The sequence below is a fragment of the Natrix helvetica genome, assembly GCF_964273705.1.
Source record: "Natrix helvetica genome assembly, chromosome: 2".
Taxonomy (NCBI): Eukaryota; Metazoa; Chordata; class Lepidosauria; order Squamata; family Natricidae; genus Natrix; species Natrix helvetica.
The window spans coordinates 207,567,152-207,592,853 of NC_138552.1; the positions used below are offsets into that span (position 1 = coordinate 207,567,152).

Below are 25,702 nucleotides of genomic sequence, written 5' to 3' on the forward strand. Positions count from 1 at the left end.
ATTTGGGTCAGGTCCATGGCTGTCATGGAAGCCATGAACTCCCGAGCTACCTCGGATGACCCCCTGTCGACGGCAGGTTGAAATCCCCCATAATCAATAGCTTGGGGGTCTCAACCGCCATCTCGGCGATCACCTCGAGGAGCTCTGGCAGGGCCGCTGATGCATAGCGAGGAGCCAAGTATGCAATCAGCAAGCCCAACTGTTTCCCTGGGCCCCACTTCACGCATAGAGACTCACACCCTGATATCTGTGGCACAGTGAACTCTCTCGGCTCCAGCCCTTCCTTTACAATAACCGCTACTCCGCCACCCCTACCCAGGGTCCGAGGCTGATGAAATGCATGGTACCCCGGTGGGCACATTTCCATGAGGGGGAGACCCCCCTCGTGGCCCAACCAGGTCTCCGTAATCCCTGCAAGGTCCGGCTCCCCCTCCAAAACTAAATCATAAATGAGGGGGGCCTTATTGACAACGGACCTTGCGTTGCACAACATCAGCCTCAGGCCCTGGCTCTGTAAGTCCTGGCCACCTAGGGCGCGGGGGTTGGGACAGATGACCGGTCGTGTCCAACGACCACGGTCTCCCAACCGGCAACGAGATCTACGTCTGCCCTCGCACCTACCCCTCCCCACGACCGTTGTGATAACAAGACCCTCTGCTGGAATATTACTATTCCCCCTCCCCTCCGCAGCTCCGCTCACTTCCCTACCAACCTCACCTGTCGGCCTGGCACTAGCTCCTCCCTCAGCCTGACCAATCCCACACCCCACCCTGGGACCCCCTAAAATATATATAAAACATTTTATTAAAAACCCCCTCAGTTTTCGCTTCCTCCATAATAATGCAGTGAGCTCCCGTTACTTGTCCCAGCTTCTGCTAACCTAGCTGTTCGAAAGCATGTAAAAATGCAAGTAGAAAAATTGGAACCACCTTTGGTGGGAAGGTAACAGTGTTTTGTGTACCTTTGGCGTTTAGTCATGCCAGCCACATGACCACAGAATTGTCATCAGACAGCGCTGACTCTTCAGCTTTGAAAGAGCCTACCTACTGTATTTCTCTCTCTCTCTCTCTTTATCCCTCTATCTACTTACCTACTCTCTCTCTCTCTCTCTCTCTCTCCCTCCCTCCCTACCTACCTACCTAACCATATTTCTCTCTCCCTCTCTCTCCCCCTCTTCTACCTACCTATCTACTCTCTCCCTCCCTCCCTCCCTCCCTCCCTCCCTCCCTCTCTACTGGATTTCTCTCTCTCTCTATCCCTCTATCTACCTACCTACCTACCCTCTCTCTCTCTCCCTACCTACTGTATTTCTCTCTCCCTCTCTCTCCCCCTCTTCTACCTACCTACCCACTCTCTCTCTCCCCCTACCTACCTACTGTATTTCTCTCTCTCTCTCCCTCTATCTACCTACCTCCTACCTACTCTCTCTGTCTCTCTCCCCCTACCTACCTACCTACTGTATTTGTTTCTCTCCCCCTCTCTTTACCTACCTACTTCTTTTTTAAATTTGCCTCTTCAAAACCTTGCTGCGTCTTATACTTCGAAAAATACGGTATGTGAATTGCACACCCATGTGTCAAGATCGTCATCACATGACTACAAGAATGCTGCAATGGCTGGAACTTTGAGGAGTAGTCATTTTTTCAGCACTGCTTTTGAACAGTGGCTGAAACAAAGGATCTACACTACTTGTAGTGTCCAAATGCATTGAGACTGTCAATATAAAAGTTTTTTTCTAAAAGGATTCTGAAGGTTTGCTAAATTAGGAAGGCATGAATAAACACACACAACAACAGTAAAGACTGCATTAGTATCTTCATTTGTTTATACCTCTACTGCACTTACTACTGCCCAATATAAAAAAAGAAGAAATTATTATCATCATCATCATAACAACAAAAATAATAATATTTCTTTCTTTCTTTGTGAGCCCAAATGTTAATTCCTGCTCTTTGAAATATCACTAATCTGCACGAAGTGCCGTTTCTACACTCTAAAATCCTTTGCTTTACATAATTTTATTTCTTGTCTTGTAAACTACCTGACACATTCTGTTTTCTGGTTTGTAAATTGCTTGAACTAACAAATTAAAGCAAAGAGTGTGGAATGATGTTTTTAAGGGCAGGACTTAATGTACACATTAATTACTGCAGTAATCAGTGTACTTTTAAAGTATTAACTGTCAAAAAGAAACAGTGCATAAATAAAATATAGGGATATATTATGCAGAATAAATATCTAAATAAACCTGGCTTCTATAGGCTTCTCTAAAGTATGAATTCTAGGATGGATTCAAAAATCAGATAATAATAACACAGACAACTCGTGTACTTTATACCAAAGAAACACAAACAGTATACAGAAAGCAGGATTGTGGTACCACAGGTCAACCTTCGGCAACTTTCTGAATCTATCTTGTAGACCAACACATTCAGAAGACACTAGGTTAGGGAACGTTGTCATAGGTAAGACATAGAACAGTGATGGCAAACCTTTTTTGGGTTCCATGCCAAAAGCAGGAGGAGCACAAGGGGGTCGTGCATGGGCTTGCCATACCCATAATACTATACGTGCGATCCACCCTGCACATGTGACTAGCCACCCCTTCTGTTTTTGATGTGGTTTTTTCACTCTCCCCAGGCTCTTGTCATTATTTATTATGTAGTAAATTGTACGCCGCCCCGAGTCCCTTGGTGGAGAGGGTGCGGCATATAAAAATGATTAATAAGTAAATAAATAAATAAATAAATAAATAAATAGAGGCTTTCTAAAAGCCCGGGGAGGCAAAAAACGCCTTCCCCCCCAGATGCCCTCCGGAGGCCTCAGGAGCTTCTCTGAAGGCTCCATAGGGAGAAAAATGGACCTCCCGGGAACCCGGAAGATGGAAATGGTGACTTCCGGTTTGTTTGTAGAACCGATTTTCGACCTCCGGAGCCTTCAGGAGGCTACCCTGAAGGCCTCAAAAGAAGGGCAAAGACAGGGCAGCACCTTGCATGCCCTAATAAATGGCTCCGCATGCCACCTGTGCCACGCATGCCATAGATTCGCCATCATGGACATAGAACCAATCTAAGAATTTTATCTATTTACATGTAACATGGAATCAAAACAAGTAAGGTCAATGTCCTTGCAATTCAGCTTTTCAAAGTACTAGTCTCATTTGATTTTTAAAGATTAATTTAAATGAACCCACTTTTAATAGTAAGGTGAGCTGCTTTTTCTGTTCTTCAAGTCTGAGGTTGGCTAATTTCCACCACTCTTGGATTTCTGTAAGTTCCTTCTGTAGAGATGCTTCTGTCTCGCCATCAGCACAGAGTAACAGCTGTTTTCCACCTTCCACTGTTAAAATGTAGCTCCCTTGTTGGCGAATAAGCACTTTCTCTTTGAGCTGGGAAGACCAAAGACATTCCCGAAACATCACTCTAATTTCATAATATTGTCAAATAAGTCAGTCAGTAATATCCTAAATCACAGGAAGAGTGTTTTTCCTCCAAGGAGGACTTTTAAGAGCTGTGGTGGTTCAGTGGTTAGAGTGCAGTACTGCTGGCTACTTCTGCTGAGAAGCGGCTGCCTGCAATTTGACAGATCAAATCTCACCAGGCTCAAGGTTGACTCAGACTTCCATTCTTCCAAGGTGGGTAAAATGAGGAGCCAAAATTGTTGGGGGCAATATGCTGTGTAAACTGCTTAGAGAGGGCTGTAAAGCACTGTGAAGCGGTATATAAGTCTAACTGCTATTGCTATTAAACTTTGTCATTATAATCACTTCTGCATGAAAAGTAAGTATAATGAAACAATCCAAAACCCACTGAAGATATCTCCTCGAATGGGGATGAAACGTTTGCAACCAAATTGTCAAACTTGGAGTTCAAACTAACATAACTAACCCGAGCTACTAATATTTAAAGACATTTCATAATGAAACTTTGCAGCAAGTATTTCATCAGCTGTTATTGTACTTTATATTTCCTCTTTTGTTCTTTTCCTTTCTTTTCCTCTCCTCTCTTGCTTAATGTACTCTATGATCTTTTTGTAATTTCTCCACTATCTGTTTAGAAGGTTAAAAAGCTGAGGTTTTTGGTAGAAAAAGCCCTTCAATGTTATATTATATAAAAACCAGGTCTTTGCAAGAATTTAATTATGCTGCAGCATAAGAAATGAAGGAATTTTTCCAGGATCATATTCAGTCTAGGAAATCCAAACACTGTTGTATACTGAGGATGCCATATTAAAGTGTTCCTGGGAAAAACCACCACACATTTCATAAATACTCCTTGAGGCATGGAGACAAATTAGGCAAGCCTATTGTGTGGCTATTCGGAGTTAAGCTCTGTTAAGAAAGTCTTCACTTTGCTTAATAACTGCAGTTATACCTGACTAAATAAGTACAGTGAAATATCTAATTCGTTCCATTAAGTGATAACATAATCTATTTAGATTGAAAATGGTCTGTCAATAGTTACCTGCATTTCATCCAGTAGGGCTCTAGCTCTCTGCAGTGGTATAGGAACAGTGCCCAGCCCACTTGCTGATTGACAAGTCACTTCCACCAGCCACTTGCGCAATTTTGCTGCCATTTCTCTGTATCGTTGCCACTGACGAATCTGACTGTCAATGATGCCCCTTCTCTGCTGGGCTCTACGAATTACCCCTTGCCACTGATTACTGAGCAATGCCAGTTTCAAATTGAATTCATCCCTTAAAAAAGGAAAAACACAACATAAGTGTTTAGTATAGAAACAAAGTGAGCCAAACCAAAGCAGCAAAAATGGCTAACAGCTATGATACATTGATTTCTATTACTGTATTGTAGAATCCATTTGCCTTTGAAATACTCTCACTGAGAACTTCTAAAATTAACTTTGTAATAGTCGGATGAAAAGTTTGCCATAGTTATTTTTTTTCCTGTGGAAAACAGAACTGCCAATCCAAGTTTTTATATATGAAATAAAGGCAACAAGGAACCGCAGTTACAGCTAAAACCTGTATTGATTGGAGGTGAACAAGCAGAATATGTAACAGAAAGCAAATGCACTATTAGTGATATCAGTCATGTAAAATGCAATCTCACAAATAGTAGTAGCCCTTTATTATAGTGTGCCAATAGTTTGGAGAAAATAAATGCATATTAGATAAAAAGGCAAAGCTTTCAAACATGAAACATTTGAAAAATCAGAATTTTTTTACAATACACATTTTACCTGTCATCTACCTGCCCTTGCTCAAGAAGGTTGTGGCCGTCCATGATGATAGAATGTAAAATCTGTTGCCGACTAAACATCTCTGCTTGGAACAGCTAAAGAACAAAAAGTTTTTAAAAGTGAATTCCAAATGAGCTCAACAAAACAAAATCTGATTCCAAAATAAAAGTTTAACCTTTTTAACCTTTCTAATACAATTAGGATGTATGATATTTTTAGATGGATAAGTAATTAGACATTTAAAAAAAAGCAAAGTAGTTAATTATAGGTTAATTTGGTCTATAGTATAGTTTTAAAAACCTAATAGAAAGAAAGTGGTCCATTTAAATGGCTTTTATATCACTATATTCATGTTAAATTTTATCTTGCAAATATGACACATAGGTAATACAGATGCAAATGAATAATTTACTTTTTCTTTATCAAATTGAAGACATATAATTGTTTACACATTCAGAAAAAAATCAAGTAATAACACCAAATGAAAAAGGGAAAAAAGCTTGTAATTTATGAACAATATTTTTTTCCCCAATTTTCTACATGGCTGAACATTAGTAGATATATTTCATGCATGCTCTCTAGAACGTCTGTTGGGAATAAGCTTCATTTACCTCTTGCTTAGCTCTTGTAAACGAGATAAAAATCCAGACAGAGAAGACTAATGTTTTTACAACGATAGTCTCTTTCTGCATGTGAATGGCCCCTATTCTTTTTTTTTTTACAAGCTTCCACATGTTGAGATGAATGTCAGAATGGGTCTGATGAACAGCCTTTGAAGTCTACTGACCTATATTTATTATCCAAAATGAAACCAAATTTAATCTTCCCAAATTAGGAGAATTCTTGTATTCGATTAATCACAGAATCTCCCAACTTAGTTTTAGATCGTGCTATCAAATGTTTTGCAGTACATCTGTTTAGCTAAATGTTGCTCGATTACACTGAAAAGTCATAAATCTTCTATAATAAAATTAAGTTCATGGAGGAACACCTGCCTCTTAGCCCTGATATATGAATCAGTGACAATGGGCCAAGTCTAACTCTTTTGTAGACTGAAACTCTCCATAAGTCTCTTTCTTCTAGTCGTTTACATTCATATCAGGCTGAAGCAGTAATTTACTTTCTCCTTATTTACAGGGTTATTTCTTGCGTATCGAGCCTTCTATTATTGGTTGCATTTGATCTCACAACTAACGGATCTCAAAAACAATCATCTCTACAGACACAGATAAAATTTTAGGAAGTGTCAAATTTTTCAACTTTCAATTTCCAAACATTAGGGGTGCTCAAAAGTTGTGACATGCCTCGGGGATCGTAGTTATTTTGGTTTACTTTAATATAATTTCGATGTGCTTGGTATGTAACTATATAAATATAACTTTTTAACATTTTATTTGTTTCATTTTTATACCATCTGATGTCAGTGTCTGTCCATCTCCTATATAAAATCCAGCTGTCATGCTCTGTGATCATGAACAGAAATTAAAATATGTTTGAACAAATCAATCCTTATTAGTATAGTTCCAGTTCACCCTGACAATAAATAAAAGAAGTTGATACAGTAGTTCAAGAATTCTCTCATTATAACTTGCCTCGTGCGCCCTCTGCTGTTCTAAAAGAAGCTGGTAGTTTCCTGAAATTTCCGCAGCCAGTTTCTGCTCAGTTTGAACCAAGAACTCCATCCAAGTCTCACATTTTTCTAGGAAGGTTTGTTGCTGCAGCATGAAGGACTGTAGCTTGCTGCAAGGATAAAGAAGTACTCAATATACATCTGAATCTAAACAGCAAACTTATGGTGTTTCTTTTTTAAAATACTAAAAACAACATTATTGACGTCATCTTGGATTTTTAAAAATATGCTGATGACAAAGGAAATTAAGGAAACAAACTGGATATAAGCACAAACATTTGGGGATGCCTATTTCTTCAATTTTAAGTTTGTGAACCTGTTTGTCTCACTTAAAACTTTATTTTAATTCCTGAAGAAAAAAGTTCAGAAGTACTTTTATTTTTCTAAGCACCCTCTGTTTTAATAATAGATTATTAAGTGTCTTCTCTGCAGAGAAATTAAAAAGACAGTAATAATCAAACACACATTTTAATCTATTACTTCTATAAACCTTACTTTTCATCAGCTTTTTCTTTCTCTCTCCCTTTGTTTGGGTTCATGCATTATGTTAAGCCACAACACAGTTTGTTTGTCTTGGGCTTAGCACCCAACTGTGATTTTTACAGTACAATCTTTTAAAAGAAACCACCGTTGAGGGTTCAGACTAGACAATCTATTTGTTCCTACTTTTTTGTTTGTTTGTTTGTTTAAAGGCACAGCAGGAACATGGTGATGTAATTAGAAGCAGGAGCAGATTAAATAGGTTAGTTTATTTTTCACTGGAATTCTTTTCATATAAGAGAAGGTAGATCCAAAGGCATTGTAAGCAAATGCTGGGTCAAAGGCACTAATTCCTCCTCACATATACATATCAAATGAACTTATTCAATATTTGACAGCTCAAGAAACGGGGTTTCCTGCAGCTAATTAGCATATCTGAAGCATAAAGTATACATGATAATGTTGTTTAGTCCTATAATGTTCACACCCTGAACACCTTATTCTGTTGCGTGCAATTTTCCTACTGAGGCAATTATTTTTCATTATTAGTGATCCATAGGTCACAGAGTATCAATTAAGGCCAGAAAAACAGGCAGCAAGCAATTTTAATGAGACCAGAATCTGAAGACTCATGAAACGTCCTTTTGGCTTCTTGATTAAAGAGATGATTCTGCAAATAAGAATGAATTTTTTTTTTGAAATTTTCCCTGGGCCACCACTCTTTTGTTTGTGTTTTCTGACATTTTATATCTAATTTGCTTTACTTGTGTCATCTAATTTCCTTGGGAAGGCTAATTGGCTTTTGTAAAGTAGGTATGCCCAAACCATCTTTCAGCCAGTGAAGTAGATACATTTAGAGTTAATAAAGTTCTGGCAAGATAGACTTAATACATTTTTAGTTTTACCTCTGGACTTTTTTCTAGTAGAAAGAGTCTTGCTTGAAACCATATAACAGAATGAAGTACATTATTATCTTTCCGAAACTGCATTTCTAGAACTACCATAGTCTGAACATTAGGAATAGAACTGTTGGCCTGACAACTTTGCTTTATTAAAACTCCAATCTGTGTAAATCACACTGTTTTGTAAATATCTGACTTACCTGAATCTTTCAGTAGTTTGTGAAGAAATAACTGACCAGCATCTATTCAGATTTTGCATCCTTTTGATTTGTTTAGCATTCAAGGGCAACATATATCCCAGCTCATTTAGACGATCCAAATCGGGTGCCATGCTGCTGAATTTTAGCATCTGCCACTATAAGGGGACAGGAAACAAGGTTTCTTAATATTTTTAATTTCCATATTTGTAATCTGGGTACATTACTGCAAAATATTTATTTTATAGGTAAAGGTAAAGGTCCCCCTCGCACATATGTGCTAGTCGTTCCCGAATGTAGGGGGGGAGTGCTCATCTCCGTTTCAAAGCCGAAGAATCAGCTCTGTCCAAAGACATCTCCGTGGTCATGTGGCCGGCATGACTAAACGCCAAAGGCGCATGCAACACTGTTACTTTCCCACCAATTTCTATTTTTCTACTTGCACTTTTTACATGCTTTCGAACTGCTAGGTTGGCAGACGCTGGGACAAGTAATAGGAGCTCACTCCGTTATGCGGCACTAGGGATTCGAACTACCAAACTGCCGACCTTTCTGATCAATAAGCTCAGTGTCTTAGCCACTGAACCACCGCGTCCCTCATTTTATACTGGAGTACAATTTTAGCTTTATGTTACAATAATAAAAAATATATTTTATTTTCAGCTTGTACAGTTACCCATATTGTAACTATTACCTTGGACAGCTAACAAGCAAAGTTCTATTCAGGAGAAAAAAATAACAATAACGTTTTCAATTTTAAGATTGATTAAAGTGCCCAATATGACTTACACACACAGGGAGAATGTTAATGCATTTTTAAAATTAATAATACATCAGTTTTCTCTCCAAGGAGTTCAGTGCAACAAACATGAAACTATTCCTTGGAATACACCCTAAAAAAAGTTTTGAGCTCTTAATTGTGCTAATAAGGCTTTGACGTTATGATTGTTGGGAATATCTGGGGAAAAAGTAGCACTGCATACTTCTGTTGAGGAAGTCAGCAGTGAGCACCGTTTATTGCAACAGATCTTGTTATTCTATGAGAATACTTACATACAAATTAAACACAAAGCTAGTGGCTGTTTATATACATACGTAAGAACACTTTGTTCTATCTTCTTTGATATGAACCTATTTTACCTGGTATTTAATCTCATTCATTGTTTTAATCCACTTGATTATTCTCAAACACATAGTTTTCGTTTTCCGTTTAAATGTATAAATAAATAAGTACCCAATAACAATAAATAATATACATTTTCAAAGTTTTTTTAAAAAGCATTTTCAAAAACTCACTTTAAGCTCCTCCATTCTGTTCCGAATGATGGACGAGTCCGATGAGTGGCTTGGATCTTGCATTTTCAGCATCTCTTCCGCTTGCTTTGTCCACTGCTCCAGTCCTGCCAGACTGAGATTAAAGGTCTGGTAGTCTTGAACCCCTGCCTTAAATTTTTAAAAATGGGGAGGGTCATTAATACAGGTATTTCTTTTTCATGTTAGAATGTCATGAAATCCAATATAAAAAAGGAACATTATATTTCTAAATTAAAGAAAAATGTGGTGTTTGCATGATATAAAGCTGGAACAATTATAAGTAAAGTTGCAACTTATGCTGATTAAGGTCATAATCCAAGTTCTGCCCTAAAAGTTCTGTTGCCAAATGAATGTGGACATTCATTTATAGGTTGTTTGCTTTAGAAAAAAAAAGGTGAAATGCTAAGATTTAAACGTAATGATTTTGTGTTCAAATAGGAACATAAAGAAATGATGTACTGTAAGTCTGTATAAAGGAACTCAACTCTGACTATTCTATGTTCTTAAAGGAAAACAAACCTGACTGGAAGGGCATAAGATACTGATGCTGAAGCTCAACTACTGTGGCCACTTAGTGGGAAGAGAGGGTTCATTGGAAAAGACCCTGATGTTGGGAAAGACTGAAGGCAGAAGGAGAAGGGGACCACAGAGGATGAGATGATTAAATAGTGTCATCAACGCAATGGACATGAGTTTGGGTAGATTCAGGGAGACAGTGGAAGACAGGGGGGCTTAGCATGCTGTGGTCCGGATCAGGGTTGAAATCCTCCTGGTTCGGCAAACCGGCAAGGACGATTGGCATCAGTTTTCCGAACTGGTGGCAAAAATTCCTGGTGGCCCCGCCCACACCCACCTGGTCATCCTGTTGCCACTGACCTCTTCCGGCCGCTCGACCCGGCCACCCAATCCGAACATTTCTCCCTCCGTTAACAACAGAGGTGCTGCAGCCTGTCCCTTTAAGGAACTTTGACCCGTGAAAGGGAGGGGGCCAGGAGGAACCATAAAGGGAGCAGCAGCTCTGCTGTGAATGGACTCATACACACATTTTTTCCTACAGGGTTCTGTGGGTGTGGCTTGGTGGTGGGGCATGCGACTAAGTGGGTGTGGCCATGAGTGACATTAAGTTGCTCATGCCCACTCAGCCACAGGATCCCACCACCAAGCCACGCCCACAGAACCAGTAGTAAAAAAAGTTGAATTTCGCCACGGGTTCAGGGGGTAGTGAAGACTCGGACATGACTTAGTGAACAAAAAAAATTCAGTCTGTATAGCAGTTCTCAAATATTGTGTCTGAATAAAAAAATCCTTTGAGAAGAACTGTTCTTTTCTCCAAAACTGGTTCTTTACACGTTACTATGTCCTATTATGACAGCACATAAATTATAACCATGTGACTAGTTGAAAGTACAACAAGAGACTACTTTCTCTGACATGTCAAGGAACATTTCCCTACCTGTAATATTGACTGCTGTCTGTTGAGTCCCTGCTCTAAAGAAGCTAAATTCTGATTTAATAAGAGCTGGCCGGATTGAATTGCTGCTGCTGCAGAAGAATCCACTTGCTGCTTCAGCTGCTCCCCTAATTCATGCAGAACAGATAGAGAATCTTGCATTGCCTTCATGCCTTTAAGTAGATCCTGTGGAAATCACAGCAAATGTAAATTTGAAGATGACAACTGTAATGTTAAAATTGAGTTTTAGTATATATATATATGAGGCCTGAATATAGCAATAGCACTTAGACTTATATACTGCTTCACAGTGCTTTACAACCCTCTCTAAGTGGTTTACAGAGTCAGTATATTGCCCCTAACAAGCTGGGTCCTCCCAACATCAGAAGGATGGAAGGCTGAGTCAATCTTGAGTCGCTTAGAATTGAACTCCTGGAGTGAGTGGTGAGTCAGCCCTGCAGTACTGCATTCTATCCAATGTGCCACCAAGGCTCTTACCAATCTTTATGCATGTGCTTGAACATGAGCTCTTGGCACAATGACAGTATGTCATCTTGGCACAACTATGTCCAGTCCTTAAATAACCTGATAGGATTTAATTTACTTTGTGATGTGATACAAACAATTGAGATTGTGCTATATTTGAGAGTATATATGTAAGATATAATGGAAAGACTCAGATTCACATATCTATGTAATTACGGAGTTCCCTGAGTGACTTTAGGACAGTCTCTTTCTATTTCCACTTAATCCATCTAACAAAACTGGTATTTTAATAAGCACATGAGGAGAGATTACCTCACTCTTCAAGATATATTGCTTTAATCTCTCTCTCCCCTCCCTCCCTCCCTCTCTCTCTCATGTGATCCTAATCAAAATTATGGAAAAGCAGATAAACCTGCTTTCCAAGACACAATGAGATAGTTGGCTTTGTGAGACAAATAATAGAGGGAAAGCTAGACATTTTCATTTCACTATCAGCGTCTTCCTAATTTGTAATAATCTATACTAGTCTAATATACTTATTTGCTTGCTGGTGTCTCAGTTCAGGACTGTATTAGCCAAAACAACAGTTTATATCACAAACATACATTGCAGTCATGAATCCAAGCAGTGACTTCATCATCAACAGTGTCCTTATTGAGTTCAGCCTTCAAAAGTTCATTTGTTCGGTCCTCATATTGCCGGACAGTAGAAGAACATTGCAAGTAATAGTTTTTATACTTCTGCCAGAGATGAAGCAGACCTTTACTGGAATGTAAATGTTCTGCAATTTCTTCTAGAAGATTGTTCCATCTGGAAAATGAAAGAAACAGATAATAGTGCAAAAGTTACATAAGATATGAACATCCTCCAAATAATGGATGGTAGATGAGAAAAATCTTTTGAATACATAGCATAAAGTTGCCTTATGTAGCCATCTTACAACAGATGCCGTGTACAAAGGTAGTTCACTATATTTTGTAGAAATATAGGATTTTAGTATTATTTAAATTTAAAAAATAGAAGGATAAAATAATTAAACATTTGCAGTCAGGCTACCATAAGTAGTCTTCAGTTAAGAGAATCTGGAAGAAAGAATTTAAAAAGTTGGAAGACAATGTAGAAAATACTGAAATTGAATTACTCTTCCTGATAGTCTTCTGTTTAATAACAGTAAAGTTTAATTTGACTGGTGTTTTATAGGATCGGTAAAGGTTGGCTAGATATTGCTATCTGTTCTTCCAAAATTAAGTATTTTTATTATTATACTGTTTCTGGGAGAGCAAAGCTACACCAAGGACATATTAAATCTTTGCTATTATTACAATGTTATCTGAAACAAAAATGCAGCTAGATTTGGCTGAAGGGATTCCAAATTAAAAAAGAAACAAATATAAAAAGGATTTAGGGTTAGAGATTTTAAAGAAACATTAAAATATATTTGAAAATAGCAAAGTATTTTATATAATGATTTAACAGACTACCGTAAATTTACACAATTCAAGGATATGTATACACACACACACACATACACAGTAGTAGAATATGTAAAAGAATATATACTATGTACACTCATTTATATTCACAAAAATGATTTCAGCTCAAAAAAATGGAACTTTATATGTAATTCAAAACACATCTCCAAAACTTATTATTTCCCCTTTATTTCTTTAGAAATTTTCAACACAATAAGTGTTAAAAATTAAAGAAAAAAGATAGAAAATAAGAAAAAAGGAAAACATAGAATTATGATGTCTGCCCTTCTTTTCATCTAGTAATTGCCATCTTAATTTTCCCATTTTAATTGAATACTTTTAAATCCCCAAATCTATGAAGCATCTATTCATTGTCTTCTCTCTTCAACAAAAATTCCATATAAAGTTTCTAATCTTAGTCTAGCGTCTACAATTTTTTAATCTATTTTCTCAATTTGCCAAAGGCAATCTGCATTACACTAGATTTCCAATTTGCTAGTAGGTACAAATTTTAGATTTTACTTAAAACAACAGCTGTATTTTCATACCTTAAGTTCATTTCTTTCAAAGTATTATTAAGCGCTTCTGTAACTGGTGGATGGCATTCTTTTAATAGTGCATTGGTGACTGACCCAAATTTTTGTAAGCGATGGTCTTGCTTTTGCAATTCATCTAGCAAGTTCTAAACAAAGAAAAATAAGATTCAAGCAAACAGAAATGTGCAGGTTTTTTAAATTGTAAAAGATAGTATTTTTTTAAAAAAATGTCATTTTCAAAAAAATCTCACTTTCAAAATCACAATTGGTAGGTAACAGAGTTGGTATTCAGCCGGTTTGGACCAGTTTGGGCAAACTGATAGCAGAGATTGTGAGTGGGTGGGCCCGCCCGCCGCCCAACCACTCATTCAGGTTCTATGCCTATTTAGCCACATTTTTGTGGCCGGGCACATGCACGGAAGGTGCGCACATGAGTAAAGGGCATGGACGGAAGGCCAGGTGCATGCACAGAAGGTGCACACACAGGGTGAACAGGTGGTAAAAATAAGTGAAACCCACCGCTGGTGGGTAATTATTATAGCAGGCACTAAAATGATGGGAGCAAAGAAGTAATGAAATCCTGAAGCATCATTGAATAAATATTGGTATAAGTTGTCTTGGACTATTTCATAACTACATTTAGAGTGGCAATGGTTCATTTTCTTAACATTCTGGCAAAATTCCATGATCTTGCTTAATATAATAAATGTGTTTGTTCTTATGGCTTACCTGAAGATTATCTACTTGGACTTTCACTGCTTCCAGAGAGCCAGTAAGAAGATGAAAGCGAGACAGGGAATACCTTGCTTCCATTATGTAGCTATTAAGTTCTTCATAAGATGCTTTGTAAACTCTCCACTGATGAAGGACAGATTGTAGCTGTGTTTTCAGCTGACCAACCTGGCCACAATGAAACAAGAAATACAATAAATATTAAAAAAATATCAATGCATTTATTGGAATAAGTTTGAATAGAAAAAAAATGAATTGTCATATTTTACAAAATATTTTGTCTATAGTAGATTTTTTTTAAACAAATGATGACTATTTAACTAGGAATGCAGTTATTTTCTGCCCCTTCCCTAATTCTTATTTAGAAGCTATGTGCAACTGCTTAGTTTGCTGGAGATAATCAAATCAATATTTTTACTTTGAAAGAAATATAATGTTTCTACCTTCAGAGAGAGGGGGGAGGGAAGTAGGGGGGAGGAGGGATAGAGAGAGAGAGAGATGAACTGTGAAGACAAGATTTTCTAACATTTGCATAGAAAACAGTTTTAAAGGAAAAGAAGCAAATGGGAGGAAGGTACAAATATTGAAAGCAAATAATTGAAATGGAAACAGGGAAGGAAGAGAGAGAAAAACATCAATTCAAGCAAGATGGCAATATTCATTCATTTATTCATTATGCCATCCCAATCACTAACCAAAGCAACTCTGCGTGGCTTACAATTTCATAAAATAATAAACATAAAAGCATTAAAACTAACAATACTTAAATGAAGGCTGAAAACCAAGAACACAAATGGTATAGGAGTATATTACTCTTGGCTTCCTCTTGTCACTTTATCTGTGCAGTGAATACACATCTATAATGAATAGGCTCTTCTACCCTAAAGACATGCTCCACATGAATAAGGACTCTGGAAAATCAGAATATTCAATTAAGGGAGATGGAGAGGATTGAGGAGGGAATAAGGCTGATATACTGACAGAATAACTAGGCAAAGTAGGCAGGACTAGACATAGGGTACTGTTTTGGAGACCCAAATTTCTGCAATGTCTTTTGGGTGAACAGTGTGAATGTGAATAGTTAGTAGATATATAAGCAGATGGGGTATCAATTTTACAATTCCCTAGACTTAGAATAGAATAAGCTGGAAGGTACCTTGGAGGTCTTCTAGTCCAGGCCCCTGCTCAAGCAGGAGAACCTATACTATTTTAGATAAGTGACTATCTAGACCAGGGGTGTCCAAACTTGGCAACTTTAAGACTTGTGGACTTCAATTCCCAGAATTTCCCAGCATGCTGGCTGGGGAATTCTGGGAGTTGAAGTCCACAAGTCTTAAAGTTGCCAAGTTTGGACACCCCTGGTCTAGACTCTTCTTAAAAAACATCTAGTGATGGAGGTGCCCACAATTTCTGGAGGCAAGCTGTTCCACTGGTTAATTGTCCTCACTCTTAGGAAGTTTCTCCTTAATCAAGGAGAAAACCCCACCCTCAACACTTCTAAGGCAGGCTACTATATATAAACATGGAGCAAACCAAACACTCACTAGCATCCCTGTCAAAAAAGGAAATGTCTACAAACAAAAAAATCCAACCAATTTTAGAAAGCATCAAGGACTTCACAGTTCAACCCTAAGCTACACAGATTCTTCCCTTGAAATGCACTCGGAGACTGCAGTTGGTCCAGAATGCGGCCGCGCGGGTGATTATGGGGAGTACTTTGTACTCCCATGTGACACCTCTCCTGCGCGAGCTGCACTGGCTTCCTGTGGTCTATCGAGTGCGTTTCAAGGTCTTGATTACGATCTTTAAAGCGCTCCATGGCTCAGGACCTAGTTACCTGCGGGATCGTATTCTGCCCCATACATCCCTACGACCCATCCGCTCGCACAGAGAGGGACTTCTCCAGGTGCCGTCCACCAGACAGTGCCATGGGGCGGCGCCTAGGAGCAGAGCCTTCTCTGTGGCGGGCCCAGCCCTGTGGAATGACCTCCCCCTGGATATTAGGACCACAACTGACCTCCGCTCCTTCCGTGTCAAGCTCAAGACCCACCTTTTCCAAATAGCTGGCCTGGCTCAACCATAACTTCGTAACGCTCCTGATGGGTTTTTTAATTTAGTAATTTTTAAGGGGATTTTAAATTGTGTTTTTAATTGTCTTTCACTTATAAGTCAACTCTCCTCCATGCACATATGTATATGTCTCTGTTCTTTTTGTATATATGTTTGTCTTATGTGTATTTTTATCCGTTTTGATTGTACGCCGCCCCGAGTCCTTCGGGAGAGGGTTGCGGCTAATCAAATAAAATTATTCTTATTCTATTCTATTGCAATTCAGATAGATAAAACAGATCTAGGCTCTGATATGTTTATCCCTTCCCTTTTTGAATTGTATGGGGAATTTCACTTCTATTTTAGATCAGCTGAAAGTTTCTATGCCATCTGAATATCTATGTCATGCTAAGAAATGTAGCTAATATTAACTGTGATTAGTGCATCATTGGGGATTTGAATGAACAGGTTAGCGTATATAGAGCTGCGGTGACGCAGTGGTTAAGAGTGCAGTACTGCAGGCCACTTCTGCTAATCACAGCTGCCAGCAGTTTGCAGATCATATATCACCAGGCTCAAGGTTTACTCAGCCTTCCATCCTTCTGAGGTGGGGGCAATATGCAGACTCTGTCAACCGCTTAGAGTGGGCTATAAAGCACTGTGAAGCCGTATATAAGTCTAAGTGCTATTGCTATTGCTGTAGTCATGGAGAAAATCTACCCAGGAAAATCTACTCAAGTAGTTTTAGAGTCGAAAATGATGATGGTACATAATCAATCAATCAATGATTAGTGGAAACAAATAGAAAGATTTCAGAAATCTAATCTATAATTAAATATTTGATGCACAGCATAAGGGTTTTATTAATTAATCAATAATTCTGCATTTCTAGCTTTTGAATCATCTGGACTGGGTTGGGAGAAGAGGAACATGGAGGCATAGCTCTTGACTGAAAGTGATTTGTACTTTTATCATTCAGAATATACGTAGCTTCTTTCCCGATATCAGTGGTTTGAAATCCCCTAGTTTAAGGAAGATATTTTTTTCTTACTTACCTGGTGGTCCAAATTTGCCCAAGAATTATTTAGCTTCTGGAGGGTATCCATAACAGCAACACAGACTTCTTCTTTTTTATTTTGTATTAAGGTAAAGCCAGCCTGTTCAATTTTTTCAAGTTCTATCTCTTTTGTTTTTAATTGATCTTCAAGTTCCTGAAGGAAATAAAAAAAATCGTCATATTGTCTTTTAACTGCAAAAGGCATTTGTAAAATCACTAATTACTAACAACTCATGATTAGAGTTTTCACGTTCAGTACAACAAACAATAAACTGTACTATTAATAAGAAATATCTATTATAAATATACTAGTTTATTTTAAAAGTAAAGAATATCTATGTCAAGAGTTAGTAGAACAGAAAACAATGAATTGGGGAAGATCATAAAGATCTGAAAACTGAAGTTTTCATCTGTTAAAGTTGAAAGATGGTGGCATAATTGGCCATGGTGGCTCCATTGGCACATTGGTGCCATACCAAAAAATCTTGGATGGCACTTTGAAAAGCTGCACATTGATAAATCTTCCATCTGTCAATTACAAAAGGCCACACTGCTTGAACCCACATATATACTAGACTGATAAATTACAATATATTAGGTTTTTGGAAAGAATTTGATAGGTATGAAGGCCAAAACCAGCTAAAGAACTGGCAAATATGATTTTACATTGTTCTGTATGTAATAGTAAAGTAAATTCCTATCCCATCTTGCTGGGTGGTTTACAATTTATAAATTGTAAACTGGGTGGTTTGCAATTTATAAATATATTTTAAAGCAAAGAACAATACAAAACAAAAACAGCACAAACAAAGGAACAGAACTGACAGAGAAAACAAATCCTATAAGAAAAGAGACACCAATAATCTCACCAAAGATTAAACATCCCCAACTCTTTTACCAATAAATAAAATAGCTCTACCAAATACCGTAGAAATTCATATATTATTTATTAACATACTTTACAAATTATATTAATAATATTATTGTATTGACTAAGTGGGATTTACATCTGTCCAGATATGCATTACAGTGATATTAACTAGCATTCTACTCTTCTTTTCAATAAAATAATAAAACAGATTTGGTTCATAATGAATGGCAAAGTTATTTTTACCTGACAGTCTTTTAGGACATTTTGAACTGAAGTTTGATCTCCAATTCTCTGATGTTCCTTCAGTTTTGTCTCTTGAGTTTCAAACCATGTTTTTAGGCTCTGAATGTTATTTTCATATTCTGTCCATGATTCAAGGAAACCTTCCAACAACTGAATCTAAAAGAAAGAAAGAAAGAAAGAAAGAAAGAAAGAAAGAAAGAAAGAAAGAAAGAAAGAAAGAAAGAAAGAAAGAAAGAAAGAAGGAAAGAAGGAAAGATAGTTAGTTCACGTATTTCTTAATTCCAAGTAAGTTAAATAAAGAAACATTTCACTGGAAAAAATATAGTGGGTATTGATCCTGTTTTTCTACAATCAAGTTGTTTGCAAACCTTTTTTTTTTAACAAAACAAGTTGTTTTACCACGCATTTGAAATTGAATCAACATCCACTGTATACTTTAAAGTTTCAGTCTAACAAAAGCAATTAATCAAATTTATTGGAATGATTGCTACTACAATGACTGGATTCAACCTAACTGAAGATGAGAAGATTTTTACTTCAAGTGCTTTGTGAAATTTAGTATGATGCTGAAATTAAATTCTTAGTTATAATCTCTTAAAGCAAGCCAAAATTTCTACACATTTTGTGAAATGTATTTCAACTAACCCATTGTTAGAATCAATGCCATATGCGCCCCCCCCCACCCTTGTTGTATCTCAGCAAAAGGTTTGTTATGACAAACGGGAAGTGAATGTTCAACATATTTGCAATTTTCTAACCAAGAAACAGATGCTAAGAACACAGTGAAAAAGTAAAAACTACAGCATGACAAATAAGGTTAGACTATAACTAAGCAACAAAACTATTGGTTTGAAATAACAATAACTGCTTTTAAAGATGGTGGTATTTACTAAATTAAACACAGTATTAGTATTAGCAACTGATCCCTACTAGGTTTTTTTTGGGGGGGGTAGCATTATACAGGTGGGATGTCATTGTTGCTCTCTGGAAAGGTAGATATACAGTATATAAGACTGCATCAATCTGGCTTTGTTGATGGATAGCGTTTGATGCCATCAGAACAAATGTGCCCATATACCAGTTGGCATACAAATTGCTATCTGTGGAAGACACAGAACACATCTTAATTCTTCCTTCAGAATGCTATTTAGCAGCAGACTTCCGGTTCCGGCGGCTACGGCGACGGGTAAGTTCCTTGCCCGCTCCCGCTCCCCGGTGGGCTTCCCCCGCTTCTGGGGGGGCACAGGACGCCCCGGAGAGGCGTCCTGCCGAAGGAGCGGCTCGCAGAGGACCCTGGCATCGGCGGCGGCTGGTGGGGGCTTCTCCGCTTTGCTCCAGGCATCGAGGAGCAGTCTCGGAGGGCGCGCGTGCGTCTCGCTCCAGGCTGATCGGACGATGCAAAATTGAACGAAGCAGTGGCAGTGTGGTGAGATGCTTCCTCTCTTCATTCCCTTTCTTTTGAACTGATGGACTTTTCAGCAATTTTAAAGTTAAACTCTCGGATTTTCTTGGAGGTGCGGCTGGAGGGAGGGGGATTTCCCCCCCCCCTTGGACAAGCGGCTTGAGAAAATTTTGCTTTCGCCCCCAGGGGAAGGAGGAGGGGGGAGAGCCAACCAATGATGCCTCACCCCTGTAAAAGTGTTTTTCACTGGATTTAGCTCCAGGACTTACTGATGACCTGAGAACTTTGTGAACTTTTTAAAACTTTACTATGCCTCTGAGCCCAAAGCTGGCAGGGCAAGATGGCATACTTCCGTTGTCTTCATGAACTGTGAAACCTGACTCCACCTTTAAAATTCAGGCTTCCGGTCTTTGTCTCCGTGTCACCCAGAAGACTCTCTTGTGGATTGTTATTTCTTGAACTTCCTGGGGGGAAAATTCCTCTCTATTGCTAGACTGACTAAAGGAACTCCCATCTGCTTGGATCTTCTGCCTCCTGGACTCATCTGTCTGCTCTACTTCTCCAGCTGTCCATTCTCTATACTGATTGATTTCTCTACTTTATAAACTATGTCTCCAAAAAGACCACCCCCTGGAAAACCTGGCTTTGCTACTTCTGCACCGACATCTGCAACATCCAGTCCTGCCACACAGTCAAAGATTACAGAACTGATGCAACCTAAGAGTGCAGAGATGGATTTGCAACAAATGCTCCAGCAACTTATACAGGGCCAGGAAGAAATTAAGAAACAGTTAAAGGAAATGAAGGAAGAAATCAAAGAGAATCAAGTCCAAATTTATAAGAATTCACAGAGACTGGACCTTGTGGAGGGTGGGGTGGCAGAGGCGGGGGGGGGGGGGGGTAGAAGCATTGCAGAAGGGAAACAAAGAGCTTGATATCCAACAAATGAAAACAGAGTTTGAGAGAATGTCCTTTTATCTTAGATTTCAAAATGTTATAGAAGCGGATGGGGAAAATATAAGGGACATTATGACTAATATTTTAGCTGAATACATACATAAAGATAAACAACAGATGGAATGGGAGATAGATCTGGTCTATAGAGTGAATTCAGCATATGCCAGAATACACAATGTACCCAGGGAGGTCCATATTAAATTCCTTAGGAAAAGCACAAGAGACGAAATTCTGGGTGTACAAAGGGGGCAAGCATGGACATATCACGACAGGGAGATAACCATCTTGAAGCAGATCCCCAAAAAAGTTAGGGAGAAAAGGAAAAATTATTCGCAACTGGCGAATAAATTATACCAGAAGGGGGTGTGGTTTAGATGGTTGATGCCTGAAGGTATGCTGATATTCTGGGAGGAGACAAGAATTAGAATCAATACACCCATAGAGGCACAGGCCTTTATGGAAAAAAACAAAGCAAACCTAGAAAAAACAGAAGACTCCACAACGGTTATGCAGGACACGGGAGGGGCCGGAGCTCTGCCAGCGGGGGGAGAAGGGGCAACACCAAGAAAGCTCAGATCACAAAAATGAATAAGAAAAACACATTGTTATAAACAGACCGAAAGTAATAATGAAATTATATATAGACCTTATATTATAATATATAAATTGATTGAAAATTTTTCTAGAATTAATATGCTGATTTTATATGATTATGTATTAATGTTTTATATTTAGATGTACTTAATGAGTTTGGAGGGAGGGGGCGTCTGCCACACTTGCAACTGCCAAAATTTGTACACCATTCCACCTACCCCTTTCCCTATAAATGTTTAAAAAATCCAATAAAATTCTTTGGGAAAAAAAAAGAATGCTATTTAGCAGCAGATAAAGTTTCAGATAAACTATGTTCACACATGTCAAGTTTATTTCATTACCTTTTCCATTATCAGACTCTGCAAAATCTGCCACCGCCTATTCATCATTCCAAGTTGTTCAGCAAAATCCGTCTTGTCACTACGCTTGCTTTCCACATCCTGACTACTAATCTGTAACACTGATTGGTTAACGAAGTCCACGGTTAACTGCTTACAGCTTACATCAATTTTAAAGCCCTTGTGAAAAACAGACAGAAGAGAAACTCTCATATAGTGCAATATGTATCTTAGCACATGCTGTGTTTTGACTTTAACAGTGTTGCATCAAACTTTGCCAAAACTTCTGTTGTAATGTTCACCAGTATGGTAAACTTTTTCTTTAATTCATTGAGGAGGAAGGGAAAAATGTAAATTGTTCTCAACATTCTACATAGTAAGCTGCTTATCTGATGATGATATCAGGAAAGGGTTATGTTGTCTCTTATAATATTTCTTTTGAAGAGAGACCATTCAAAAAATAATCCTGTAGAGAATTATTTCCTATTAAAAATAAATGTTGAAAATCTTTGGAACAAGAAAGTCCTTGAATCCAAGACATGATCTTGCTAGGGCTATACCTGAGCTTGTTCCTTCCAATCCATACCCCAACCCCAACCCCAGGTTCCAGGCATGAAGGTGAAATATTGACATCCAGAACATTAATAATGTTAATGTCTGTTCATCCCTGTCAGTGTGTATAACTAGTTATCATTATCATATTTAGAATAACAGAGTTGGAAGGAACCTTGAAGGTCTTCTAGTCCAACCCCCTGCCTAGGCAGGAAGCACTACACCACTTCAGACAAATAGATATCCAACATCGTCTTAAAAACTTCCAGTGTTGGGGCATTCACAACTTCTGGAGGCAAGTTGTTCCATTGATTAATTCTAACTATCAGGAAATTTTTCCTTAGTTCTAAGTTGCTTCTTTCCTTGATTAGTTTCCACCCATTGCTTCTTGTCCTTCCCTCAGGTGTTTTGGAGAATAGCTTGACTCCCTCTTCTTGAGGGAACAGCCCTTGAGATATTGCAACACTGCTATCATGTCTCCCCTAGTCCTTTTTTTCATTAAACTAGACATACCCAATTCCAGCAACTGTTTTATATATATTTTCGCCTCCAGTCCCCTAATCACCTTTGTTATTTTTCTCTGCACTCTTTCTAGAATCTCAACATCTTTTTTACATTGTGGCGACCAAAACTGAATGCAGTATTCCAAGTGTGGCTTTACCAAGGCATTATAAAGTGGTATTAACACTTCAAGTGATCTTGATCCTCTCCTTTTGTTTATTGATGATATCTGACCCTTTGCTGCTATATGACCTCCCGGGTGCCCTCATATTGATGTTAAACAGAAGTGGAGAGAGCACCTTGTTCTGAGAAACACACAAAAAAATTGTCTCAGGCTCGATCTCTTCCCCTCTGCCAAAACTAGCTGGAACCAAACCAGAGAGAGGAGATGAACCACTGAAGCATTTCCACAGGGTAATTACAGGCAAAAGTCCAGTAATTAAAAACATATCCTAAATCAATGGGGTATTACAATCTTGAAATGCAACTTCACAAGGTAAGTATGTACTTCTCTAAAACCAGATCCAATGCCATTACGTAGTAGATACCAATGTAAAGTGATTTTCCAGCTATTCCCTCTTTAAATACCTTATATTTCTGGAGGTATTCCTGGACAGCTTTATGTCCCACTATATTTTTTATGTTTTCCTCATCCTTAGAAATAGCATTTTCCATCAAAGTAATCCAGCTCATGACTTCTGTGATGGCATGGCGAGAAGGAAGCTTATCCATTTGGAGCTGCAAAAAAGTAAATCAAAACAAAAACTAAGAGCCTGTACATGCTTTGTTTATAAGTATATCATTGTGTATATATTATGATGGAGAATGTATGTTCAAATATGAAACCAACTTTCCTAATTTGAAAATATTCAACATAACCACATCTGAAAGAATCCCACCTCTGCTTCAAAATCTGTCTTCAGATGTCTACCTTTGTATGCAAACACAGCTGTTTTGTTTTACTGACAGTCCCAATGTGGAAATATTATGTGTGCATAGACATGTACCATGCACACATACAACTACTTGGCAGTAGTTGCATGAGCCTTCTGAAGGATATAGTTTTCTTTATACTTCATGCAGAGTCTCTTTGCTCGTGCTAGCACACTTTGCAAAGGACTTGTTTGGAAAGCACAGTCTCACTAACCACTAATCAAAACATTGGAAATTGCTACCCCAGTCATGTAGAGGGAGCTACTGTGGAGAAACAAGACACGGTTGAAATACAAAGACACATGAGCATTCCAGATGGTTTAAATTGTACACCTCTGGGAAAAGAATGGATTAAAAACTCTTAATTCAAAAAAGGTTGGCAAAGGCACTATGCCGTTCAGTATGCAGACATTTGAATCTTTTTGACTATTTTTTATCTATATTAAAATAATTTATCCAGTTGGGTCTTGTCTTTGAAGCTTTTGCAGCCATCTATTTCCTGAAAACAGGGTTGAGTTTCTGGAAAGAAGAAATTTATGAGCAATGCCTGAAGAGAAGATTGCCAGAAAAAGCACTAATATGTATTTCCCTGTGCATTGAATGAAATCATATGTAGTGAACTGAATTTGCCCTACCTGATGCAGTTTTTCCTGCACTACTGGAATCTGTATGAGCAGTTCTGTCCACTGATTATCAATTTGTGACAGTCCAGCCTTCAAAGATGCAGTATCCACTTTCTTCAGCCGTAGAAGATGATTTCCAGTGCTCAGAACAGTAGATTTTTGGGATGACTTTGCATCAACTTCTTTGGAAAATTCCTGAAATAATTGTAATTTGGCATAACTAGCAGGTTCTAGCAGTTTTATTAATAAACTTGGAGTATGAATAGAATGGAAATGTTTTATTTTGAACTGATAATTAAGAGTGCACAGCACTGCAATATATACATGCACAATTATTAGCCCCCGAATATGTAATAGTTTTGGATATTGCCGTTATGTGTTGCTTTATAAATTTTATTCCGCAGCTGAAACAATTATGTTACTAAACAATTAGAACGTGAAACGTCAATGGCTCTAGTTTTTTTATTCATACCTACCAAAAATGCATTCAGATGATCTCGAATCATTTCTAGTTCTTGAGGAACTGTGATAGATTGCTGGGTCCAATATTTCAGACGGTCCATTGCTGACTGGAGCCAATGAATCAGCTCAGCCGAGTCACTCTGATATCTATAAAGATGATGAAGGACAAATTTATTTCAAATTAAGCCACAGATATTCACTTTCATGAAGTCATTCTCTGATCATTTAAAAGGTTCCTGATAAAATATTTTTTCTTGAATATTCACATTCATTTAAATTCATTTTATTTTTTATGTAAAATTGTACACTGTCACAAGCAACAACTGAATACATGTATACCAACCAATTTCAATTCTTCCCTTGGTAGGAGCAGACAGATTTTGTGATTTGCAAAGACTCACTTATTTGAAAAAGCAAACAGCAGTCAAGAGCCATGACGGTACATAATTAGAGCATTACACAATGCACATAAAATTCAACTCTTTTCCTCCCTGGAAGGTATTTTATAGTTTTTTTTCTAGTGTGTCTTAGAGTCCACACTTTGTTAGTGTTTTTAATTTAGATATTCCCAAAGTAAATAATGCTTCTGCAAGCCAAATTATCTGCTTTAACGATGGAGGGAAAATATAATTAATTTAGGATGCTTTGGAATCTTTGAATGACGCTTATTGACTTCTTTATAATTCATTCATTCATCACTCATTCATTCATTTTACAGTT

General features: G+C 38.0%; 1 protein-coding gene across 1 annotated transcript in view; it reads right to left on the reverse strand.

Annotated features, from left to right (window-relative positions):
• SYNE1 (spectrin repeat containing nuclear envelope protein 1) overlaps window positions 1–25,702 on the reverse strand; it is a 325,193-nt gene that overhangs the window by 62,742 nt on the left and 236,749 nt on the right. The window contains exons 109-124 of the mRNA XM_081943908.1: window positions 24,997–25,129; window positions 24,533–24,715; window positions 23,553–23,702; window positions 21,915–22,091; window positions 18,621–18,776; window positions 17,505–17,660; window positions 14,398–14,568; window positions 13,681–13,814; window positions 12,266–12,470; window positions 11,178–11,360; window positions 9,707–9,853; window positions 8,414–8,568; window positions 6,794–6,941; window positions 5,202–5,296; window positions 4,464–4,698; window positions 3,194–3,388 (exon numbers count right to left, since the gene is read on the reverse strand). Coding sequence (XP_081800034.1) covers window positions 3,194–3,388; window positions 4,464–4,698; window positions 5,202–5,296; window positions 6,794–6,941; window positions 8,414–8,568; window positions 9,707–9,853; window positions 11,178–11,360; window positions 12,266–12,470; window positions 13,681–13,814; window positions 14,398–14,568; window positions 17,505–17,660; window positions 18,621–18,776; window positions 21,915–22,091; window positions 23,553–23,702; window positions 24,533–24,715; window positions 24,997–25,129 — 2,623 coding nt within the window. The remainder of the gene's footprint in view (window positions 1–3,193; window positions 3,389–4,463; window positions 4,699–5,201; window positions 5,297–6,793; window positions 6,942–8,413; window positions 8,569–9,706; window positions 9,854–11,177; window positions 11,361–12,265; window positions 12,471–13,680; window positions 13,815–14,397; window positions 14,569–17,504; window positions 17,661–18,620; window positions 18,777–21,914; window positions 22,092–23,552; window positions 23,703–24,532; window positions 24,716–24,996; window positions 25,130–25,702) is intronic.